The 19,753-nt window shown below is 36.0% G+C and overlaps 1 protein-coding gene across 3 annotated transcripts in view; it reads right to left on the bottom strand.

Moving 5' to 3' along the window:
• The window catches only part of ATM (ATM serine/threonine kinase), a 139,095-nt gene that overhangs the window by 38,931 nt on the left and 80,411 nt on the right, over positions 1-19,753 (bottom strand). For all 3 annotated transcript variants that reach the window (XM_054441529.2, XM_054441527.2, XM_063671398.1), the window contains 9 exons: positions 19,323-19,500; positions 16,196-16,283; positions 13,868-14,023; positions 11,684-11,771; positions 8,277-8,365; positions 8,075-8,177; positions 6,671-6,819; positions 4,072-4,176; positions 2,705-2,824 (listed from right to left, as the gene is read on the bottom strand). In XM_054441529.2, coding sequence (XP_054297504.2) covers positions 2,705-2,824; positions 4,072-4,176; positions 6,671-6,819; positions 8,075-8,177; positions 8,277-8,365; positions 11,684-11,771; positions 13,868-14,023; positions 16,196-16,283; positions 19,323-19,500 — 1,076 coding nt within the window. The remainder of the gene's footprint in view (positions 1-2,704; positions 2,825-4,071; positions 4,177-6,670; positions 6,820-8,074; positions 8,178-8,276; positions 8,366-11,683; positions 11,772-13,867; positions 14,024-16,195; positions 16,284-19,322; positions 19,501-19,753) is intronic.

Here is a 19,753-nt window from a genome sequence, read left to right as displayed (position 1 = left end):
TAATTACATATTATACCTTCTATAATGTAAATGCTATGTAAATAAGTGTTATACCCTATTCTTTAAATTTTTTTTTCAAATATTTTTGATCTGCAGTTGGTTGAATCTATAGATGGAAACCTGTAGATAAAGAATTTCAACTGTATACTTCCCAAAACAAACAAAACTTAGTGAGCACGGCACTGCTTTTGCATTTTTGCAAATCTCTTTAATGTCTGGATTAACAAAACGAGATGAATTCTCATATCTGCTTCTGCATTCAGTTTGTTATTAATGTTTTGGTTGATGTATATGAATGAAATGTAATCTGAGAGCATAAGCATTTGTTCACCAGTTCATCCAACCTTCCCTCTGCTTCTCTTCTTCCTATTTCTCTACCAAAGAAACAGCCAGATTATTCTTTAGGTGTTTCTTCTTTTTAAAATTTATTTTTAATTTTTATGGATACATATTTATGAGGTACGTGTGATATTTTGATATAAGCATACAATGTGTAATCATCAAATTTGGGTAATTGGGATATCCATGATCTCAAACATTTATCATTTCTTTGTGTTGAAAACATTCCAAATCTTCTTTTGTAGCTATTTAAAAATATATAGTAAATTACTGTTAACTACAGTTGCCCTATTGTGCTATCAAACACTAGATCTTATTCCTTCTATTTACCTGTGTTTTTTTACCCATTAACCAGCCCCTCTTCATCCTCTCCCTCCACAACACCCTTCCCTGCCTCTGGTTACTACCATTCTAGTCACTGTTTCTTAAAGAATTCTATACTCTTTTTAGCAGGATAATCTTTCATTCAGAGGAAAAATTTCTTGATTTCTGGCAGTAAGTACTGCCAATGTACTTATGAATGAAAGCAAAAAAGACTTTTGTTCCTTTATTTTCTTCCTAAGCCACATTAATATGTATGTCTTCTGCTATGTCATTTTGAAAGAACTATTATTATTTTCTTCTGACTCTAAAATTTCCTTCTCTTTTCTACTTCCAAAACATATTCCAAATTTTATTTTTGCATAAAGGTAGAGTGACCTTAGTCATTTATATCCTCTTTCTTCCCTCGTATAATAATAATAGTAATTCAAAATAGCAGGGCTAAAAGGGGCTTTAGAGACCATCAAATACAAATCCCTGACTTTAGAAATGAGGAAACTGAGGACCCAAAACACTTTACTTTGTCATCCTGACAGACTCAAGGCTGCCCTTACATAACTCTTCCACTTCTTTTATCTAGTAGCAAGGCAGAGATAAAATGACAGTAATGCAATGTAGTGCTAAAACCGAATGGAGTGTAACATGCTGTGCAAAAACATGAGGAAACAATTTTATCTGGGTAGGCGAGGGAAAAAGTTATAAAGAGAAAAGCACATTTAAGCTGAATTTTTTAAACTTGAATTTTTACGGTGACTATTTTGGAAAATGTTTAATAAAAGCATAATTCACTAGGGCTAATCAACTTATATCTTGATAAAAGGAAAGAATTTAGATCTACAGCATCCTGAGTAACTATACTATTTCATCTTCCAAAATCCCTGGATCATTTCCCTCTCACCATTATAAGAAGCAATTCCTTCTGAACACCTTTTACAAATTAACTGACATCCACTATCCACTGAATGTTTACTAAACGTAATATCAGTCACCAGAAGAGAAAACATTGGGGGCCGGGCACGGTGGCTCACGCCTGCAATCCCAGCACTTTGGGAGGCTGAAGTGGGTGGATCACCTGAGGTCAGGAGTTCGAGGCCAGCCTGACCAACAAGGCAAAACCCCGTCTCTATTAAAAGTACAAAAATTAGCCAGGCATTGTCGGGGGCACCTATAATCCCAGCTACTCGGGAGGCTGAGGCAGGAGAATTGCTTGAACCTGGGAGGTGGAGACTGCAGTGAGCTGAGATTATACCATGACACTCCAGCCTGAGCAACAGAGCAAGACTTCGTCTCAAAAAAACATAAAAAAATAAACAAAATAAAACAAAACAAAAACACTAGGTATACAACAATAAACAAGAGAATGGTTCCCACTTTTAAGGGAGCTTCTAGTTTAGCAAGGCAGAGATAAAATGACAGTAATACAATGTGGTGCTAAAACTGAATGGAGTGTTAATATGCTATGCAAAAACATGAGGAAACAATTTTATCTGGGTAGGCCAGGGAAAAAGTTATAAAGAGAAAAGCACACTTAAGCTGAATTTTTAAAACTTGAATTTTTACAATGACTATTTTGGAAAATGTTTAATAAAAGCACGATTCACTAGGGCTAATCAACCTATATCTTGATAAAAGGAAAGAAACACACACATTTGGCCTCTACATAGTTTTTTTTTTTTTTGAGACAGAGTCTCGCTCTGTCGTCCAGGCTAGAATCCATGGCGCAATCTCAGCTCACTGCAACCTCTGCCTGTTGTGCTGGGTTCAAGCAATTTTCCTGCCTCAGCCTCCTGAATAGCTGAGATTACAGGTGCCCACCACCATACCCAGCTAATTTTTGTATTTTTAGTAGAGATAGGGTTTCACCATGTCGGCCAGGCTGGTCTCGAACTCCTGACCTCAAGTGATCCACCCACTTCAGCCTCCTAAAGTGCTAGGATTACAGGCATAAGCCACCGTGCCCGGCCTATAGTTTTTATTTTTTAAAGTCACTATTGGTAACAGAAAAGCTGCACTTTAGGATAACAAAGTCATATGAATTACATACCTTGAGAAAAGCTCCCCAATGCTTTCCAGCTCTCCAATGGCCTGCAACCTGCTAAGTGTGGGGTAGAGCGAATATACAGACTCAAGGCTGCGCTTACACAACTCTTCCACTTCTTTTACTCTAGTAGCAAAAAAGAAAAGACATTCTGAAAATAAAGAAAAGGTTTTCAGGGAAATAAATGTTCAAATTTGTTGTTAAAGAGTTCTCATCACAGGCTTTGCTACTGATCTAATAATACTAACAAGCAACAGTGAATACGAAATAGCAGTGGAAACAAAATACAACTGACCCTTGAACAACACAAATTTAAATGCATGGTCCACTTATACTCAGAGTTTCTCCCACCTTGCCACCCCTGAGAGAGCAAGACCAACCCTTCCTTCTTATCCTACTCAACATGAAGGTGGCAAGGATGAAGACCTTTATGATGACCGACTTCCACTTAATTAATAGTAAATATATGTTCTCTTCCTTATACTTTTCAGTAACATTTTCTTTTCTCTAGCTTACTTTATTGTAAGAATATGGTATTATAATACTTATACAAAATATGTGTTAATCTACTGCTTATGTTATTGGTAAGGCTTCTGGTTAACAGTAAGCTATTAGTAGTTAAGCTTTTGAGGAGTCAAAAGTAATACTCACATTTTCAAATGTGTGAGGAGGAGGGGCTCAGCACTCCTAACCTCCAAGTGGTTCAAGGATCAACTGTAAACCTTGGAATCACCCAGACCTAGATCTAAATTGCAGTTCTGTCACTTACAGCTGTGTAACTTTGGGCACGTTACTGGACTTCTCTAAGCCTTTTTTCACATCCATAGTTATTGTCATGATTAGAGAATACATATGAAAAGAGTCTAACAGTGGCTAGCATATCATAGGCACTTAAATGATAGTAAATTTTATTTCTGTGATAAACATAGGATTTATTAAGTCACTACTGCTTTAAAAATGCTGCATTTGTTTACCCCATTATAATTATTTCCTCATGCCTCATCACATTTGTGCCTCAAAACAAGTTTGTAAGTATTAACCATGAGTTACAATTTTATAAATTAGAACACTAAATGCCACACAATTACTAAAAGAGACAAGATATAATTCTCAGGATACTTGTATAGGAAGAGAACAAAGAGAGAATCACCAAAACTTTCTTGAAGGGTCAGGGTAAAGAATGAACCTGGAATCCCAGAAACAATTTGTTTTGAAGGAGGGCAGAGAATTACAAGGAAACATCTGATCACAGCCACCAAGTCTTTATCTCTTCATCAATGCAAATCCTTACATTAAAATTGTTTCTCAAGTTTTCAGAAAAGAAGCCATGACATTAAATGTTAAAATACAGTAACGCTGTCTTTTTATAATACCTGGCATATTTGAGACTTTCATAAAATGTAGAGAATTCTCTGTCTCTTAGAGACTGTAGAGCATTGTACAATGATTCATGGTAACTGGTTCCTTCTATTTCTTTGCTGTGAGATAATAAATCAAAGAAAAAAATATATTTAAAAACAGAACCCTAAGATATACATGTATAAATAGCTTCATCAAAGGACAAAATTTTTAAATTAACATTTCTCCATTCTAAAAAATGCATTTCTAGAATTTTTGGTAAGAAATACAAATTTTATGAGTCATTTAAATTCTTTAAGCAGAAAAAAAGGAAATCACTCAGATACTTTGCCTGGTTCTAAATATGCTCTACTTTCATTTATTTATTCAATAAATACCTACTATGTGCCAGGCACTAGGCAGAAGGGGGATTTACAAGTGGACAAGTCAGATCAGGTCTCTACTCTCATGGAATTTATGTGCTGGTTTGGAAGAACAGACAATAAGTAAGTATTGGAAAGTAACAAGGGACATGCAGAGAATTAAAACAGGGTAACAAAACAAAATGGCTAGATGGCTATTATAGAATGGGTAATCAAGAAAGGCCTCTCTGAAGATACAATATTATTTAACTAGGGTCCGAATGAAAAGAAGCCACCCGCATGGTAACTGGGGGAAAAGGAGAAGATACATCTAAGGCCCTTGGATAGAAACAGCTTGGCCTGATAAGAAAACAAAGAGAGGCCTGTGTAGCTGAAATACAAGAGGAAGGGGAAGAATAGTATATATTGATTTACAGAGGCAAGCAAGAATCAACTCACACAGGAAAAGGTTTTTAAAATAAGAGGGTATATCTCTAATTTTATAGCAGTCTTACAGTTTGAAATATGTGAAAGGCATTCCAATAATTATTATTTTTTTGAGACAGAGTCTCACTTTTTTGCCTAGGATGGAGTGCAGTGGCATGATCTCGGCTCACTGCAACCTCCACCTCCTGGGCTCAAGGGATCCCCTCACCTCAGCCTCCCAAGCAGCTGGGACTACAGATACATGCTACCTTGCCCAGTTAACTTTTGTATTTTTTTGTAGAGATGGGGTTTCACCATGTTGCCCAAGCTTGTCTTGAATTCCTGACCTCAAGTGATCCACCTTCCTCAGCCTCCCAAAGTGCTGGGATTACAGGCATGAGCCACCGCGCTCGGCCAATAATTTTTTTTTTACTACAAAGGCAACAAAACATACTTAAACATAATTTTTTAGGGTTTATATTATCAAAAAACTTTACATAAATATGAAATCCTTTATTAGATTAGGTGCTTGGCTTTTCATTCAGAAAACATGGTGACCTTATATACAGATTATAAATGTTATCTTCCTGGGTAACTGTTTTTTTTTTTTTTTTTTTTTTGAGACAGAGTCTCACTCTGTCGCCCAGGCTGGGGTGCAGTGGTGCAATCTTGGCTCACTGCAACCTCTGCTTCCCAAGTTCAAGCATTCTCCTGCCTCAGCCTCCCGAGTAGCTTGGATTACAGGCACACACCACCACATTCAGCTAATTTTTGCATTTTTAGTAGAGATGGAGTTTCACCATGTTGGCCCGGCTGGTCTCAAACTCCTGATCTCAAGTGATCCGTCTGCCTCAGCTCTCAAAGTGCTGGGATTACAGGTGTGAGCCACCACACTATGCCCAGCCCTGAGTAGGTATATATATATTTTTATTTTATTTATTTATTTTTTTAGAGACAGAGTCTCGCTCTGTCATCCAGGCTGGAGTGCAGTGGTGCTATCTCAGCTCACTGCAACCTCCGCCTCCCATGTTCTAGCAATTCTCCTGCCTCAGGCTCCCAAGTAGCTGGGACTACAGGCACATGCTTCCACTCCTGACTAATTTTTTGTATTTTAGTAGAGACAGGGTTTCACCGTGTTGCCCAGGCTGGTCTCAAACTCCTGAGCTCAGGCAATCCACCCGCCTTGGCCTCCCAAAGTGCTAGGATTATAGGCATGAGCCACCGTGCCCGGCCGTATTATTTTTTAATAAAAGAAAATATTTCATAAATAAAGATAAGCAGTCCTTTGTGGATCCCCCAGCCAATATAAGTGCTATCTTACTGACTAAAATGTTTGTAGCAGGAAGTAGAAAGAGGAATGCCTATACTTTTACTGGCATGCCTCAGTCCAACAAACTATGTGAGATGATACTCATAAGAAAACCCTTTTCATATTTCTGTTTTTAGAAATATTTAGGGATGGGGTGAAGTTGTCCTAATGGAATAAGAGAGTAAAATTCAAGCCTAGGTGCATTAACTGCTTATGGCTATCTTACTGAAGGATTTAGGGCTATTATAGCTTACAACATCTACTATATATTTATATATATATACACATATGTGTATATGTATATATATGTGTATATATGCACATTTGTGTATATGTATATATATGTGTATATATGCACATTTGTGTATATGTATATATGCACATTTGTGTATATGTATATGTGTGTGTGTGTGTGTGTATATATATATATATATATATATGACAACTCCTGTTATATTCATAGAAGAGAAAAACAGTTGTTGTTTAGAACGAGGAGAGAGGCAAAAAAAAAAAAAATCAAGTCAAATTTCTTCTTACCTGACAGAAGTGCAATGGTCCCACTGCATATTCCTCCATGCTGCTTGGTAATGAAGTTCCTCTAGTTCAGGACACCAGTCTTTATTTTCATAATCCAATCCTTTTAAATACATGGAAAGAATATGGCAGAGTCCCAAATTCTGCAAGGCCTAAACAGGAGTTATTATTTTTTTTAAGTTAAGTAATCAAAGATATCAACAGAAAACCAGAGAAAAAAACAGCAAAGATACAATTTAACTTAGACAAATTTTAGTTCACATTATCATTTAAAATCCCAAAATATCAGCTGGGTGTGGTGGCTCATGCCTGTAATCTCAGCACTTTAGGAGGCTGACGCAGGAGGATCACTTGAGCCCAGGAGTTTGAGACCAGCCTGGACAACAAACCAAGACCTGTCTCTACAATTTTTTTTTTTTTAAATAGCTGGGTATGGTAGTGTGTACCTGTGGCCCCAGCTACTTGGGTGGCTGAAGCGAGAGGTGCCCTTGAGCCAGGGAGGTCAAGGCTGCAGTGAACTATGATCATGCTAATGCACTCCAGCCTCAGTAACAGGGTGACACCTTATCTCTAAAATTTATTTATTTATTTATTTTTGAGATGGAATCTTGCTCTATTGCCCAGGCTGGAGTGCAGTGGCACGATCTCGGCTCACTGCAAGCTCTGCCTCCCGGGTTCACGCCATTCTCCTGCCTCAGCCTCCCAAGTAGCTGGGACTATAGGCACCCGCCACCACACCTGGCTATTTTTTTTTTTTTTTTGTACTTTTAGTAGAGACAGGGTTTCACCGTGTTAGCCAGGATGGTCTTGATCTCCTGACCTTGTGATCTGCCCGCCTCAGCCTCCCAAAGTGCTGGGATTACAGGCGCAAGCCACCACGCCTAGCCAAAAAATTTTTTTTAATCCCAAAATATCATTTAATGTTTCCCAAAAAACACAAAAATAGAGCTCAAAGGGCTCTAATATTTCATGGAAGAATGGATAAGGAGTATTAGCCAGTAATAGAAACAATAGGTTCTGGGACCAACTCTATTGCAAACTATGAGAAATAGTTTACATGAGATTTTCCACGTGAAGCAGTAAGTACACTACCTGGCACATTGTATATGCTCAAGCAATGTCTTCTATTGCTATCCAACAACACTATGATCAAGAAATCTACACTATCTTTTAGGTCAATGACCTGTCTAACTTTCCTGTGTCTCCCTGAATTTTTTCTCTTTTTTTTTTTTTTGCATCCCTCTACTTCAGGAGTATCCCTGAATGTTTAGCCTAATCCTCTGAAAAACAGGTAACTTCTAGTCTTATCTCTAGAGTTTATCTGGCTGTGTAAATATCCACCAACATACTGAAATAACCTCAGCACTACACTAGTGATGGTTTTACCAAATCTGGGAAAAAATGTACCTGAATGATTCCTGCCTGGCGGGTTGATGAGGGGATTGCTGTTTCAAGGTCGTATGTTACTAGGGCTTTGCCCCACATTGCTTCGTGTTCATATGTTCGTAGTCTATAAGAAAAGATTGTAAAAATAGCTTTGGGTTTTACACACACGTAACTCCTTCATAAACACAATTACTATACCATTGTTTAGAAAAATGCAATTTACCTAGTAATGGGTTGTAACATCTTCCCTCCACCACAGCCATACAAACTATCTGGCTCTCCTATACTTCTGTAGATTTCTAAGAGAAGATCCTGAAAACATGGAAACAATAAAAATTGAAGAAGGAAAAAAAATCAGTCTATAAATTTAGCAAATTTTAAATTGTATCATTACCAATATGTAATTCCCAACTCTAAATGTTATGTTATAGAAATAAAATGTAATGATTCTGAAATACAGTTGATCCTTAAACAACACGAGTTTGAACTGTGCAGGACAACTTATATGTGGATTTTTTTCTCAATAAATATATTGAAAACTTTTTGGAGGTTTGCCACAATTTGAAAAAATTCACAAACCACACAGTTTAGAACTATTGAAAAATTTTTTTAAAGTTATGTCATCAATGCATAAAATAAATGTACATACTAGTCTATACATTCTATCATTTGTATACATTTGATATGATACATTTTATCATTGACTACCATAAAATATACACGAATCTATTACAAAAAGTTAAAATTTATCAAAACTTACACACACACACACTGTACACAGCATTATTTGTGGTTAAGACAAATATAAACAAATGTAAAGATGCAGTATTAAATCATAATTGCGTAAGATTAACTATCATACATATTGTACTACTGTAATAATTTTGCAGCTACCTCAGTTGCTACTGTGGTAAGCATTATTGTGTTGAGTATCCGCTTAAAATGCCATGTGATACTAATAATTTCTGCATGAGCAGTTCATTTCTCTAGTAAATTGTATCTAGCAATGAAAAGTAATCTCTCCAGGTTCTCATGTATTTTTTCACTGTGTTTACTGCAATACTATAAGCCTTGATTAACACCACAGGTGGCTGGAGGTGCTCCCAAGCTGCAGAGAAAAGTCATGCCATTACAAGAAAAAGGTGAATTGTTTGATATGTTCTGTAGATTGAGGCCTAAAGTACATATCAACCAGCAGTGGTTGCCTACAATTTCAGACAGATGATTCTTTGTAAACAGATGATATAAACTTACGGTATTGATAAACACAGTACAGTTCTGTAAATGCATTTTCTCTTCCTTATCATTTTCTCAATAACATTTTCTTTTCTCAAGCTACTTTATTTAAGAATACAGTATATAATACATATACAAAATTGTGTTGTTTATATCATTAGTAGGGCTTCTGGTCAACAGTAGACTATTAGTAGTTAACTTTTGACTACTAATTTAGTTTTACCCTGATTTTTAATAGCACAGGGGGTTAGCACCTCTAACCTCTACATTGTTCAAGGGTCAACTGTATATACTAATGATTTGGATCAGCAACACAGCAGACTGGTCCTAGACAACAGGAGCACTGTAGTCTACCTGAGAAGAATTGCCTACAATTTCATGAATTAGATAAGAAATAAGTACCGACCTACCAGGCTTATATCACATTAAAAAAAAATCACACAAACAAAACCAAACAATCTTGTCAACACCTAAAACTGTACATGGGCTGGGCGTAGTGGCTCACACCTTTAATCCCAGTACTTTGGGTAGCCAAGGCAGGCAGACTGCTTGAGCTCAGGAATTCAAGATCAGCCTGGGCAACATGGCTAAACCCGTCTCTACAAAAATTAGCTGGAGATGGTGGGGCATGCCTGTAGTCCCAGCTACTTATAAGGTTGAGGTGGGAGGATGGCTTGAGCCTGGGAGGCAGAGCTTACAGTGTGTTATGAGTGTACCACTGCACTCCAGCCTGGGCAACAGAGCCAGACCCTGTCTGAAAAAACAAAAACAAAAAACAAAAAAACTGTACATTAGAAAATACAGTCCTACAAAGTCTGACTCTTGAAAACTCAATTTGGTAAGAATAAAGGTCATGGATTTTTCTTTGAAAAATAGCAAAAAACTGTATTGGAATTGGTAAAATTTGATAGGGATAAAGTAGTTTGGTTACTGAAATCTTTGTTGTAAAATTTACACAGAAAAGATATATTCTGTTTAAAATAATCTCAGTTAAATAAAAATGAAAACATAAAAAAATAGAAAAAATTAGGAACTATACTGCATAGAAAATTGATCAAGCAATTGAACTGCCTATATGGTGCTTGCTCTGTGAAATATTTTCTACACACAAATTCATTTATATTGGCATAATTCTATAGTTCCAACTCAAATGTTTCTATTCATAACGTGAAATCAAGTCCTCAGAGTAGAAAAGTTCAGTACCCATGCTTAGCACAGTGCTTAGTACACACACGATATTCCAAAAACTCAGTAGAGAGGAGGAGCCTATGAAGAAGGCAAAAGTGAAAGGAGAAAAATCAGGAGAGTGGATCAAAAAGGTAAACAGAACACAGTTCAAGCAAGGCATGGTTGATGATGTGAAGTATTAATAAAACATTAAGGAAAAGGAAGAATGAAAGGTGACCACCAGACTTAGCAACATGAAGTTTATGAGAGACATTAGCAAGTGCTATTTTACTGGAATAAATGGAAGAGGGGGAAATGCAGACAGCAAATATAGACAACTCTTTCACAAAGTTTGTCTGTGAGAGGAAGGAAGAGAGAGGGTGATACCTAAAAGAGAACATAGGGAAGAGGGAAATTATTTTGTGTTTGTGAGAAAGGGAATTTTTAAACAGGAGAGGTTTTAAAATGTTCAGAACATAGTTCAGAGGGACAACAGCATATTAAAAAATTAAGTACCTGAGAAAGAGCAGATAAAAAAACAAAGCACAGGAAGAATTAGTCTCAAACAGAAGGATAAACTGTTTCTGTAACATGAGGGAAGATATTAAAGGAGGAGATGCCAGGAGATTTCAATGTTTGAGAGTGGGATGTGGCGAGATTTCCTCTCTCTGCCTTCTATTTTCTCCAAGTAGGAGGCAGGCTGAAAGCAACGGCATAGAAGAGAAGATGAGAGGTTTAAGCAGAATGGAGAAGCTGAAATTGTCATTGTGGAGGAATGAGTTGGCCAAAGAAATTCGGTAAGCATCCCAGACAGTAACATGAGCCAATTTAAGAATGGATATCAAGAAATTTATAGAAGAGGCAATCTGCTTCTTCTGTGACATACAATAAACAAGCAAACAAATAAATATATAATTATAAACCCTAAGTGCTATAAAGGAAATGAACAGGGTGCTATGGCAGAAAATGCGTGGTATAAACTCTGAGACAGGTGGTTTTACTTTCGTCTTTCAAATAAGGAACTCAACTAGTGGCAGAGTCAGTATTAGAACACAAGTCTGTCTACTCTAAGGCTTAAGCTTCAGACCATAATTTTATATATATGATGCTTAGTCCAATAAGTAAATTCAGTTTAAAAATCACATGGCATCTGTACAGTGTCTATAACAGAATAACCCAAAGTATGAGATAAATACTGTCATAAATAATAGAACCTCTAATATTTACCTGTAAACTTATTCCAGTTTCTTCTTTACTTTTTTCACTCAAGCTAGAAATAGTTGTACTTTGGCTTCCTTCTTCAAATGCAAGACTTCTGTTTGTCACAAGAACACCTCTTTTAATGAGAACATACTATTTGGAAGCTCCTGAATACATATACTATAGACTTTGACAGAAAAAAACTAATGAAGGTTGCAAACAAAACAGAACAAATCACTTATACTTTAAAACATAATACCATTTATACCTAGGATGGAAAAGGAATTTGTGAATGAAAATTATATTTTAAGAATAATCTTCTACATATGGGAAGCCTATATGCAAAAATATGATTCTTTATAAAGAGATAGGATTGTTTAAAAATAGAGCAGATGCCATCCAATTCAGGTACTATATACTCTGTCAGTGGTTTCACCTGAAATTCAACCCAATCAATAATTACAGACACACAAATAAAGACCACAATAAGACAGAATTTAATACCTAATAGATATAAATTAAGACATCTGATATTAACTATTGAAAAGGAAGTAGATCAGTAGGATCCACTTAAACCAAGATTATAAAACTAGAAAGTGACAGTCAGGATTAGAACTCAGATTTGTCTACTTCAAGGCCTTAACTTTATGCATTTTATACATATAACATTCAGTTCTGTAAGTAACTTCAATTCTAAAACCATGACAGCTGTGGTGTCTATAACAGTAATAATCTAATACATAAAATAAATACTATCATAAGTGATACTGCCTCTAATATTTACCTATATACTTATTCCAGTTTCTTAATTTTTTTTTTTTTTTTTTTTGAGATAGGGTCTCGCTCTGTCGCCTAGGCTGGAGTGCAGTGGCATAATCATGGCTCACTGCAGCCTCTCCCTCCTGGGCTCAAGCGATCCTCCTCCCTCAGCCTCCTGAGTTGCTGGGACTACATGTGCAAGCCACTATGCCCGGCTAATTTATTTTTATTTTTAGTAGAGCTGAGGTCTCACTATGTTGCCCAGGCTAGTCTCAGTCTCCTGGTCACAAGCAATCCTCTCACTTTGGCCTCCCAAAGTGCTGGGATTACATGCGTGAGCCACTGTGCCCAACCTTCTTTACTTTTTTAACTAACACTAGAAACAGTTATACTTTGGCTCCCTTCTTCAAATATAAGGCTTCCTACTGATCCACTTCCTTATCAACTACATTTCTGTACACAAATGGGTATAACCGCTTTAAAAAACAATTTGGGACCAGGTGCAGCGGCTCATGCTTGTAATCCCAGCACTTTGAAAGGCTGAGGTGGGAGGACTGCTTGAGTGCAAGAGCTTGGGACCAGCCTGAGCAACATAGCAAGATCTTGTCTCTACTAAAAATAAAAATTAAAAAAAATGAGTTGGATGCAGTGGTGTGTGCCTATAGTCCTAGCTACTTGGAGGCTGAGGCAGGAGGATCACTTGAGCCCGGAAGATCAAGGCTACAGTGAGCTATGATCGCACCACTGCACCACAGCCTGTGCGAAATAATGAGACCCAGGCCATTTCAAACGAACAAACATTTGAAAAGAGCAGTTGGGATAATAAAGTGTTTTACTTTATTTTTTACTCTTACTTTCTTGATTATTTTTTGTTCTTCACCATGATCTAGGAGTATATTTATTAGATTCTTATGACAGTTCTAACTCAGTCAGAGGAAAGCGAATTAAATTCACTAGAAATACAGGTCGATAAAGAAATGAAACTTAATTAGTCACAGAAATAAATCAGTCACATTATAGACATTTTGGATTATAATTTTGGATATTTTATATCCAAAATGAATCTTGAATAGTTTAGAAATTAGTGGTAAATCTAATCTGACTGAAGTTAGGAAATAATTTAATCATTTGAAAAATATTTATCACCCTTAAGTTCTCAATGCTAGGGCTGTTATGGGGAATATACAGAAAATTAAGTATGGATTCTGTCCTATAGGAATTTGCTATCTGTTAAAGTTTTATAATACCTAAGTAATAAACATTCTTATTATTTCGGAGCAGGAATTACATATTCCTTTTTAAAAATTTATTATAATTTCACTTTAAAACAAAATTTCTATCTAAAATGTCTTTTAAATGGGGAACAGGAGGCAAAATAAATCTTTACTATATACCCTTATTGAGACAATGCCAACATTAATTTTAAAAACCAAAAATTCTAAATTCCATTACCTTTTCTCTTGATCATCCATGCTTTTCTTATCTGCATAGATTTCTGCATAGAGTAAAGCTGTAAAGTGAGCAGCACAAGACTGAGCTACCTTGGCAACTTCTAGATAATTTAAATCCAGCCAGAAAGCATCATTAAAAATTGTTCCTGAAGAAGGTCTAAAGAAAAATGAGATATAATGTCATTCACTTTTTTAAACTTCAATATCAAAAGAAAAGCATGTTGATATAGAATACAATGGTAGTAACTGCTTAACAGAAAATTACAAATTCCCAAAAACCACATTTCCCCAATATATACCTGTAAACATTATAAGATAACATGGCTGAAGAGTCCTATTTAATTAATCTTTTTGGTTTTTCTTTTTTCCCTCAAACCTATCAGAGAATCTGATAAAACCTGTAGACTATCACCTGATACAAAATTGGGGTTCATATCTGCTCTCTACCAAGAAATCCATGTACCACAGACTAAGAATAGGATACACAGAATAGCTAATACGAATGCACACAAGCACCCCCCAACACACACTTTAAAACAGTCAATTTAATAAAAATATTGTTTCATCTAAGACACAAATACATGTCTTTCCTATTGTGACTTATTTTCTCCTTAATGTATTGCCTAGGTTGAGTTACTTAACAAAAATCTTCCACTACGTTAATAGGTAGGTCAAGATTGAAAGAGACCATAGATAGTATCTTTTTCAAAACTAGCATTGTAGAGATGGGACATGGTAGTGCTTAAGAGCACTGGTGTTGAAGTACAATACAGGTAGGTTCAAATATAGCTATATTGCCTACTACCAGCTGTGTGATCTTCAGCAACTTAACTTCTTAAACCTCAGTTTCCTAGTTTCCTTACTTGAAAATGCCGAACAACATGGACCTCAGAGAATGGGTGCAACAATTAAATAATGCCTGCAAAGCTGATGAATAAGGCACACCCTACTACACAGCAAGCACTCAACTGAAGTTAATTTTCTGAGGAACATTAAGTTCAGAGAAGTGAAATAATTTCCCCATGGAAAGGAAGACACTGCAGACATTATTCTGATTTTGAAAGATGATAAGACTGAGGTTCAAAGACACCAAGCAATTTTGTTGTTGTTGTTGTTTTATTGTTGTTCTTTGTTTTTGCCCAACATACTGTACAGGATAACAAGTAATTTTTACACAGCACAAGCTTGGACTTGAATGCATGTCTTTACCCCTTTTTCTATATCCCATTCGTACTTTCTCAAGGAATATTCTTTAGGATCTTATTCAGAATTAAAATGAAATATGAAGAATTTTTATCTTGTCCAACTCCTGCTAATGTCAACACCATTCTACCCCAATGGTAAGTCTGAAACGAATGACTCAAAGGTAAAACTGCCTCCCAACACCAAGAAAACAAACGCTCTCCACTACATTAAAGCTTCTGATAGGCCTTCTCAGAAGATAATCTGGTATAAAACTCTAAGGTAAAATAACCAGAAGCAAAGACACTGAAAAGCATAAAAGTTCTTTTTCTACTAGAGAAGAAGAATGGTTTAAGACTACATAGGAATTAATTTTTTAAGATATGAATGCATTTAGGCTTAAAAACATTTCATTTTTCACTCACCTCTCCCTCCCATTCTTTACCAACCACCTCTACCACACCACCATACACACTTGTGAGACATTGATTCCTGCCTATTCAAATTATAGGCCTACTACACTATTTCTTCAGAGTTCTGGTCAACTCTCAAGCAGTATTGATCAGTCAGACCATCCATTCTAGCAATTCCTGTATGCACTGTTAAAAATCTCATGAGAAATAACAGGAACAAAGATATACTATAAAACAATTAACCAGAAACAAGAAAATAAACATTGTCACAGCACAGTATTGCCACAGATTTCGAGACCACTGCACACAGTAAAGAAACTTACATCTTAAAATAAAGATACATAAAGAAGACATTTACACAACTCTATTTACTTCTTAGAACTAAAGCAAAGAGAAAAGTAAAAAAAGGGGTAATACAGCTAAATGTAACTTGGAAAAACACTTGCTCCTATCCTTAACATAGATGAAATAAATTGGAGCCAAGAAGGCTGCATAATTTAACAAAGGTAACACGGTTACTGGTACAGCTGGCACTAGAATTGAGAGTTCTTGACACTGATTTAACCAAAGTGCTATCCTGAATATGGATTACTGCAAGGAGATATAAACATCACACAAATTAAATATAACACTTTGCAACAGCTTCACCTAAAATAATCATGTTAAAATTCAGCCAATATTTAACAAGTTACACTCTAGATCCTAAATGTAAGAAGCAACACTCATTACATTACCTCTTTTGTCTTCTCATGTAGTCCACAACAGCAAGCATTGTTCTTTGTGATTTTTTATCCAAACAGCATCGGAAAAAGTGCTCTGACTCTGACAAACAAAAATATCTCCCCTCAGTCCCAGGCATTCTTGCTTACACACCTTCTTCCTTCTTGTTTATGTGTCTGTCTCCCACTATGCTATAAGGTTCTGGTGGGCAGTACCTAACACAAAATTGGTTCTGAAGGAATTTAATAGCATTTCTTTTGCTTTTAAAAGAAACTGTTATCTTAATAAAAGTGAGAACTTACATTGTAATTTATATTTTATTTCTGAGGAGGACTAATTAATTGATTCAATAAGATCTTTTATGTGCAGGTCCTCAGTATATAAGCATGAACAAGACAGATCATGTCAGACCACACAGAACTCACTGATTAGCCTGGAACATTACAACACAATATGATAAGTGTTATAATAGGAAAGTTTAAAATGCTACAGAAGCTTAGCAGAGGGAACCTCACCTAGACAAGAAAAGTTTCACAGAAAAAGTGATACTGGCCAAGTGCAATGGCTCCTGCCTGTAGTCCCAGCACTTTAGGAGGCCGATGCAGATGGATCACTTGAGGCCAAGTTTGAGACCAGCCCGGCCAACATGGTGAAACCCTATCTCTATTAAAGATACAAAAATTAGCAGGGCATGCTGGCACACATCTGTAATCCCAGCTACTCAGGAGGCTGAGGCACGGGAATTGCTTGAACCTGAGGGGCAGAGGTTGCAGTGAGCTGAGATTGCACCACTGCACTCCAGCCTGGGTGACACAGCGAGACTCTGTCTCAAGAGAAAAAAAGAAAGAAAAAAGAAAAAGTGATACCTGAAAGAAGAGTAATAGTCATGAGAGCAGGAAAGGATAAAAGGATAGTGCTACAGGCAATAATAACAATATCTGAGATGGCTGGAAGCAAGAAATAACTTGGAAAATTTAATGAAAGAATTTCAACTGTGCTAAGTCATGGAGCTAGAAAGCAGTAAGGATGCTAAGGGCAGAGAGAAACAAATGGACTAAGTTATTCATAATATGGAATTGGCAAGATTTGGTAATCAGATGAAATACGTGAGAGAGGTTTCTAGAGTAAGCAACTGAGTGCCATTTGTCAAAGAGGTACACATTTAAAAAAGTAGGCTGGGGGGAAGAGATGAAGAAGACAACACGTTTGCTTTTGGACAGCTGAGTTTGAGATGCACATGGGACGTTTAGTGAAGGCAATGAAGCTTATAGCCATCAGAAAAGATACACCATTTAAATTTTACAAAAATATGCATTTACTTTCCTTTTCAATAACAATTTTATATGTGAAGTTTAAATTTTCACTTAAGGTAATAAAAATATTGGCACTGTATACAGATAAAATAAAACAATTACTTTACCTTCCAATGGTTGTGGCATAAATACATAAGTGATAAACATGAAAAAAGTCTTGGCCATGTTCATGATAACAAATTACCAGATTATCATAAACAATGATTACCTTAAACTATGTAATAAAAATTGTTTTTAATAGTACTGTAAATTACATATTAAAGTTTTAAATGCTTAAATCACTTATACCTGTATTCTCCCAATTAAAGATAAGAGATACATTTTAGATAGTTTACAAAGCCTCTATGAGAATTTTTATTTTAGGATTTTCATTTCAGTGGCCTAAGGAAAATTCATATAAGCACATTCTAGATCATTTAGAGAACAGCCTATAATCTAGTAGGATCACAGGATGGGCATCTATGTCTATGTTTATAATTTATATTTTTCCAAATAGTAGATTTGTAATTGCTGTTAGCCAACAGAAAATAAAATACATAAAATATAAAGCATAGCAAACTGAAGTCTAAATGACATTAGAGTCATGTCAAATGAAGGTTGTAGCAGTAAAACTAAAAGAAACAATTGGAAGAACTGAGTAATCACAACCTTTGCTGAAGTGACTGGAAGGATTGGGAGGAGCAGATTAGTTGTGGCAAAATATCACATTAAATCAACATTTATATTAGAATTGATTGGTCTTTAAGTACAACAAGTGAATTTGTACCTAGCTTTATGTTTGCATATAAAACACTAATAATATATAATAAAGACAGTTAACAATAAAGATCTGTGAATTTTGTATCCTTTTATAAAATTTAGGCTTTAAAAACTGACCCATAATGAGCCTTCAAGCATGCATATATGTATTATACATACCCAACCCTTGGTGGAATTTCTTTTGCTATTATGCTCTTGGCATGAGAAATACCCATTACATGTCATAGAAGGAAAGTAGGTTATAAGAGTAAATAAAGTACAATTCAATTTTTGTTTTAAACAATTAGAAGGATATACACTAAATGTTAATTATAGTTATACAAAGGGTTTTTTTTTTTTTTTTAGACAGTCTCGCTGTGTCGTTCAGTCTGGAATGCAGTGGTGTAATCTTGGCTCACTGCAACCTCTACCTCCTGAGTTCAAGTGATTCTCCTGCCTCAGCCTCCCAAGTAGCTGCAATTATAGGTGCCTGCCACCATGCCCGGCTAATTTTTGTATTTTTCGCAGGGACGGGGTTTCACCATGTTGGCCAGGCTGTTCTTGAACTCCTGACCTGAAGTGATCCACCAACCTTGGCCTCCCAAAGTGCTGGCATTACAGGCGTGAGCCACTGTGCCCGGCCAAAGGCTGCTTTTTAAATTGAGTTGGCCAGAGCTCTGAAAATATGAAAATTCTATCATATCTGCACCACAGTACCTAAAATATCTGATTGTGTTTGTTTTTTCCATTGCTAGAATGTGGGTGTTTCTTTTTCACATTAATATTGCCAGTGCAAGCACAGTGCCTGACACATATTGAAAGCTCAATTAGTTGACCCATTATCAACAGGCAAAATGTACTGAGGGAATACTACACATCAAGTATTATCCTAGGCACTTTACACACATTATTTCATTGAAAACTTGTTGCAACTGTTGCAACTTTTATCTCCATTCCATAGATGAAGAAGCAAATTTAGAGGTTATAGATTTAATCCTGTAAAGTGCTTTTAGTGGGATTCCACCTTAAATCCATCTTTCTCTAGAACTGAGAAGTTTACGGTATTAATGTTAAAAATTTAATAGAATACCTGAATCCAAGTTTGCAGGGGTTGTGGATCGGCTCGTTTGCGAGAAGTGTCGAAGACAGCTGGTGAAAAATCCCTGAACATGTGAAGAAAGCAGATTTCTCCATGATTCATTTTTATCTTGGAGTAAAATATCATGAATCAAGTATGGAAGTACAGTCTGACAAAAGTCAGTTTTCACCTAGAATATACAAACAAATCCACCCAATAGTTTGAGTAAAAATGAGTAAAATTAATACATTTTACTTAAAATTTTCATGCCCCGTTGACATATTAAATTTCTAAAAGATGATAGATTAACCTGCCATAAACTCAACATACTGCTAAAAAAACAAACAAAAAACATGTATTAGGTGGTGTTTAAAAAAACCACACTAGGCTAGTATATCAATATCAAATATATATGTTAGTGACACTGTAACTGTTTATTTCCA

This window comes from Pongo pygmaeus, chromosome 9 (genome assembly GCF_028885625.2).
Source record: "Pongo pygmaeus isolate AG05252 chromosome 9, NHGRI_mPonPyg2-v2.0_pri, whole genome shotgun sequence".
Lineage (NCBI taxonomy): Eukaryota > Metazoa > Chordata > Mammalia > Primates > Hominidae > Pongo > Pongo pygmaeus.
Note: the sequence above shows the minus strand (reverse complement) of the source record. Positions and strands in the feature narration are given on the sequence as shown.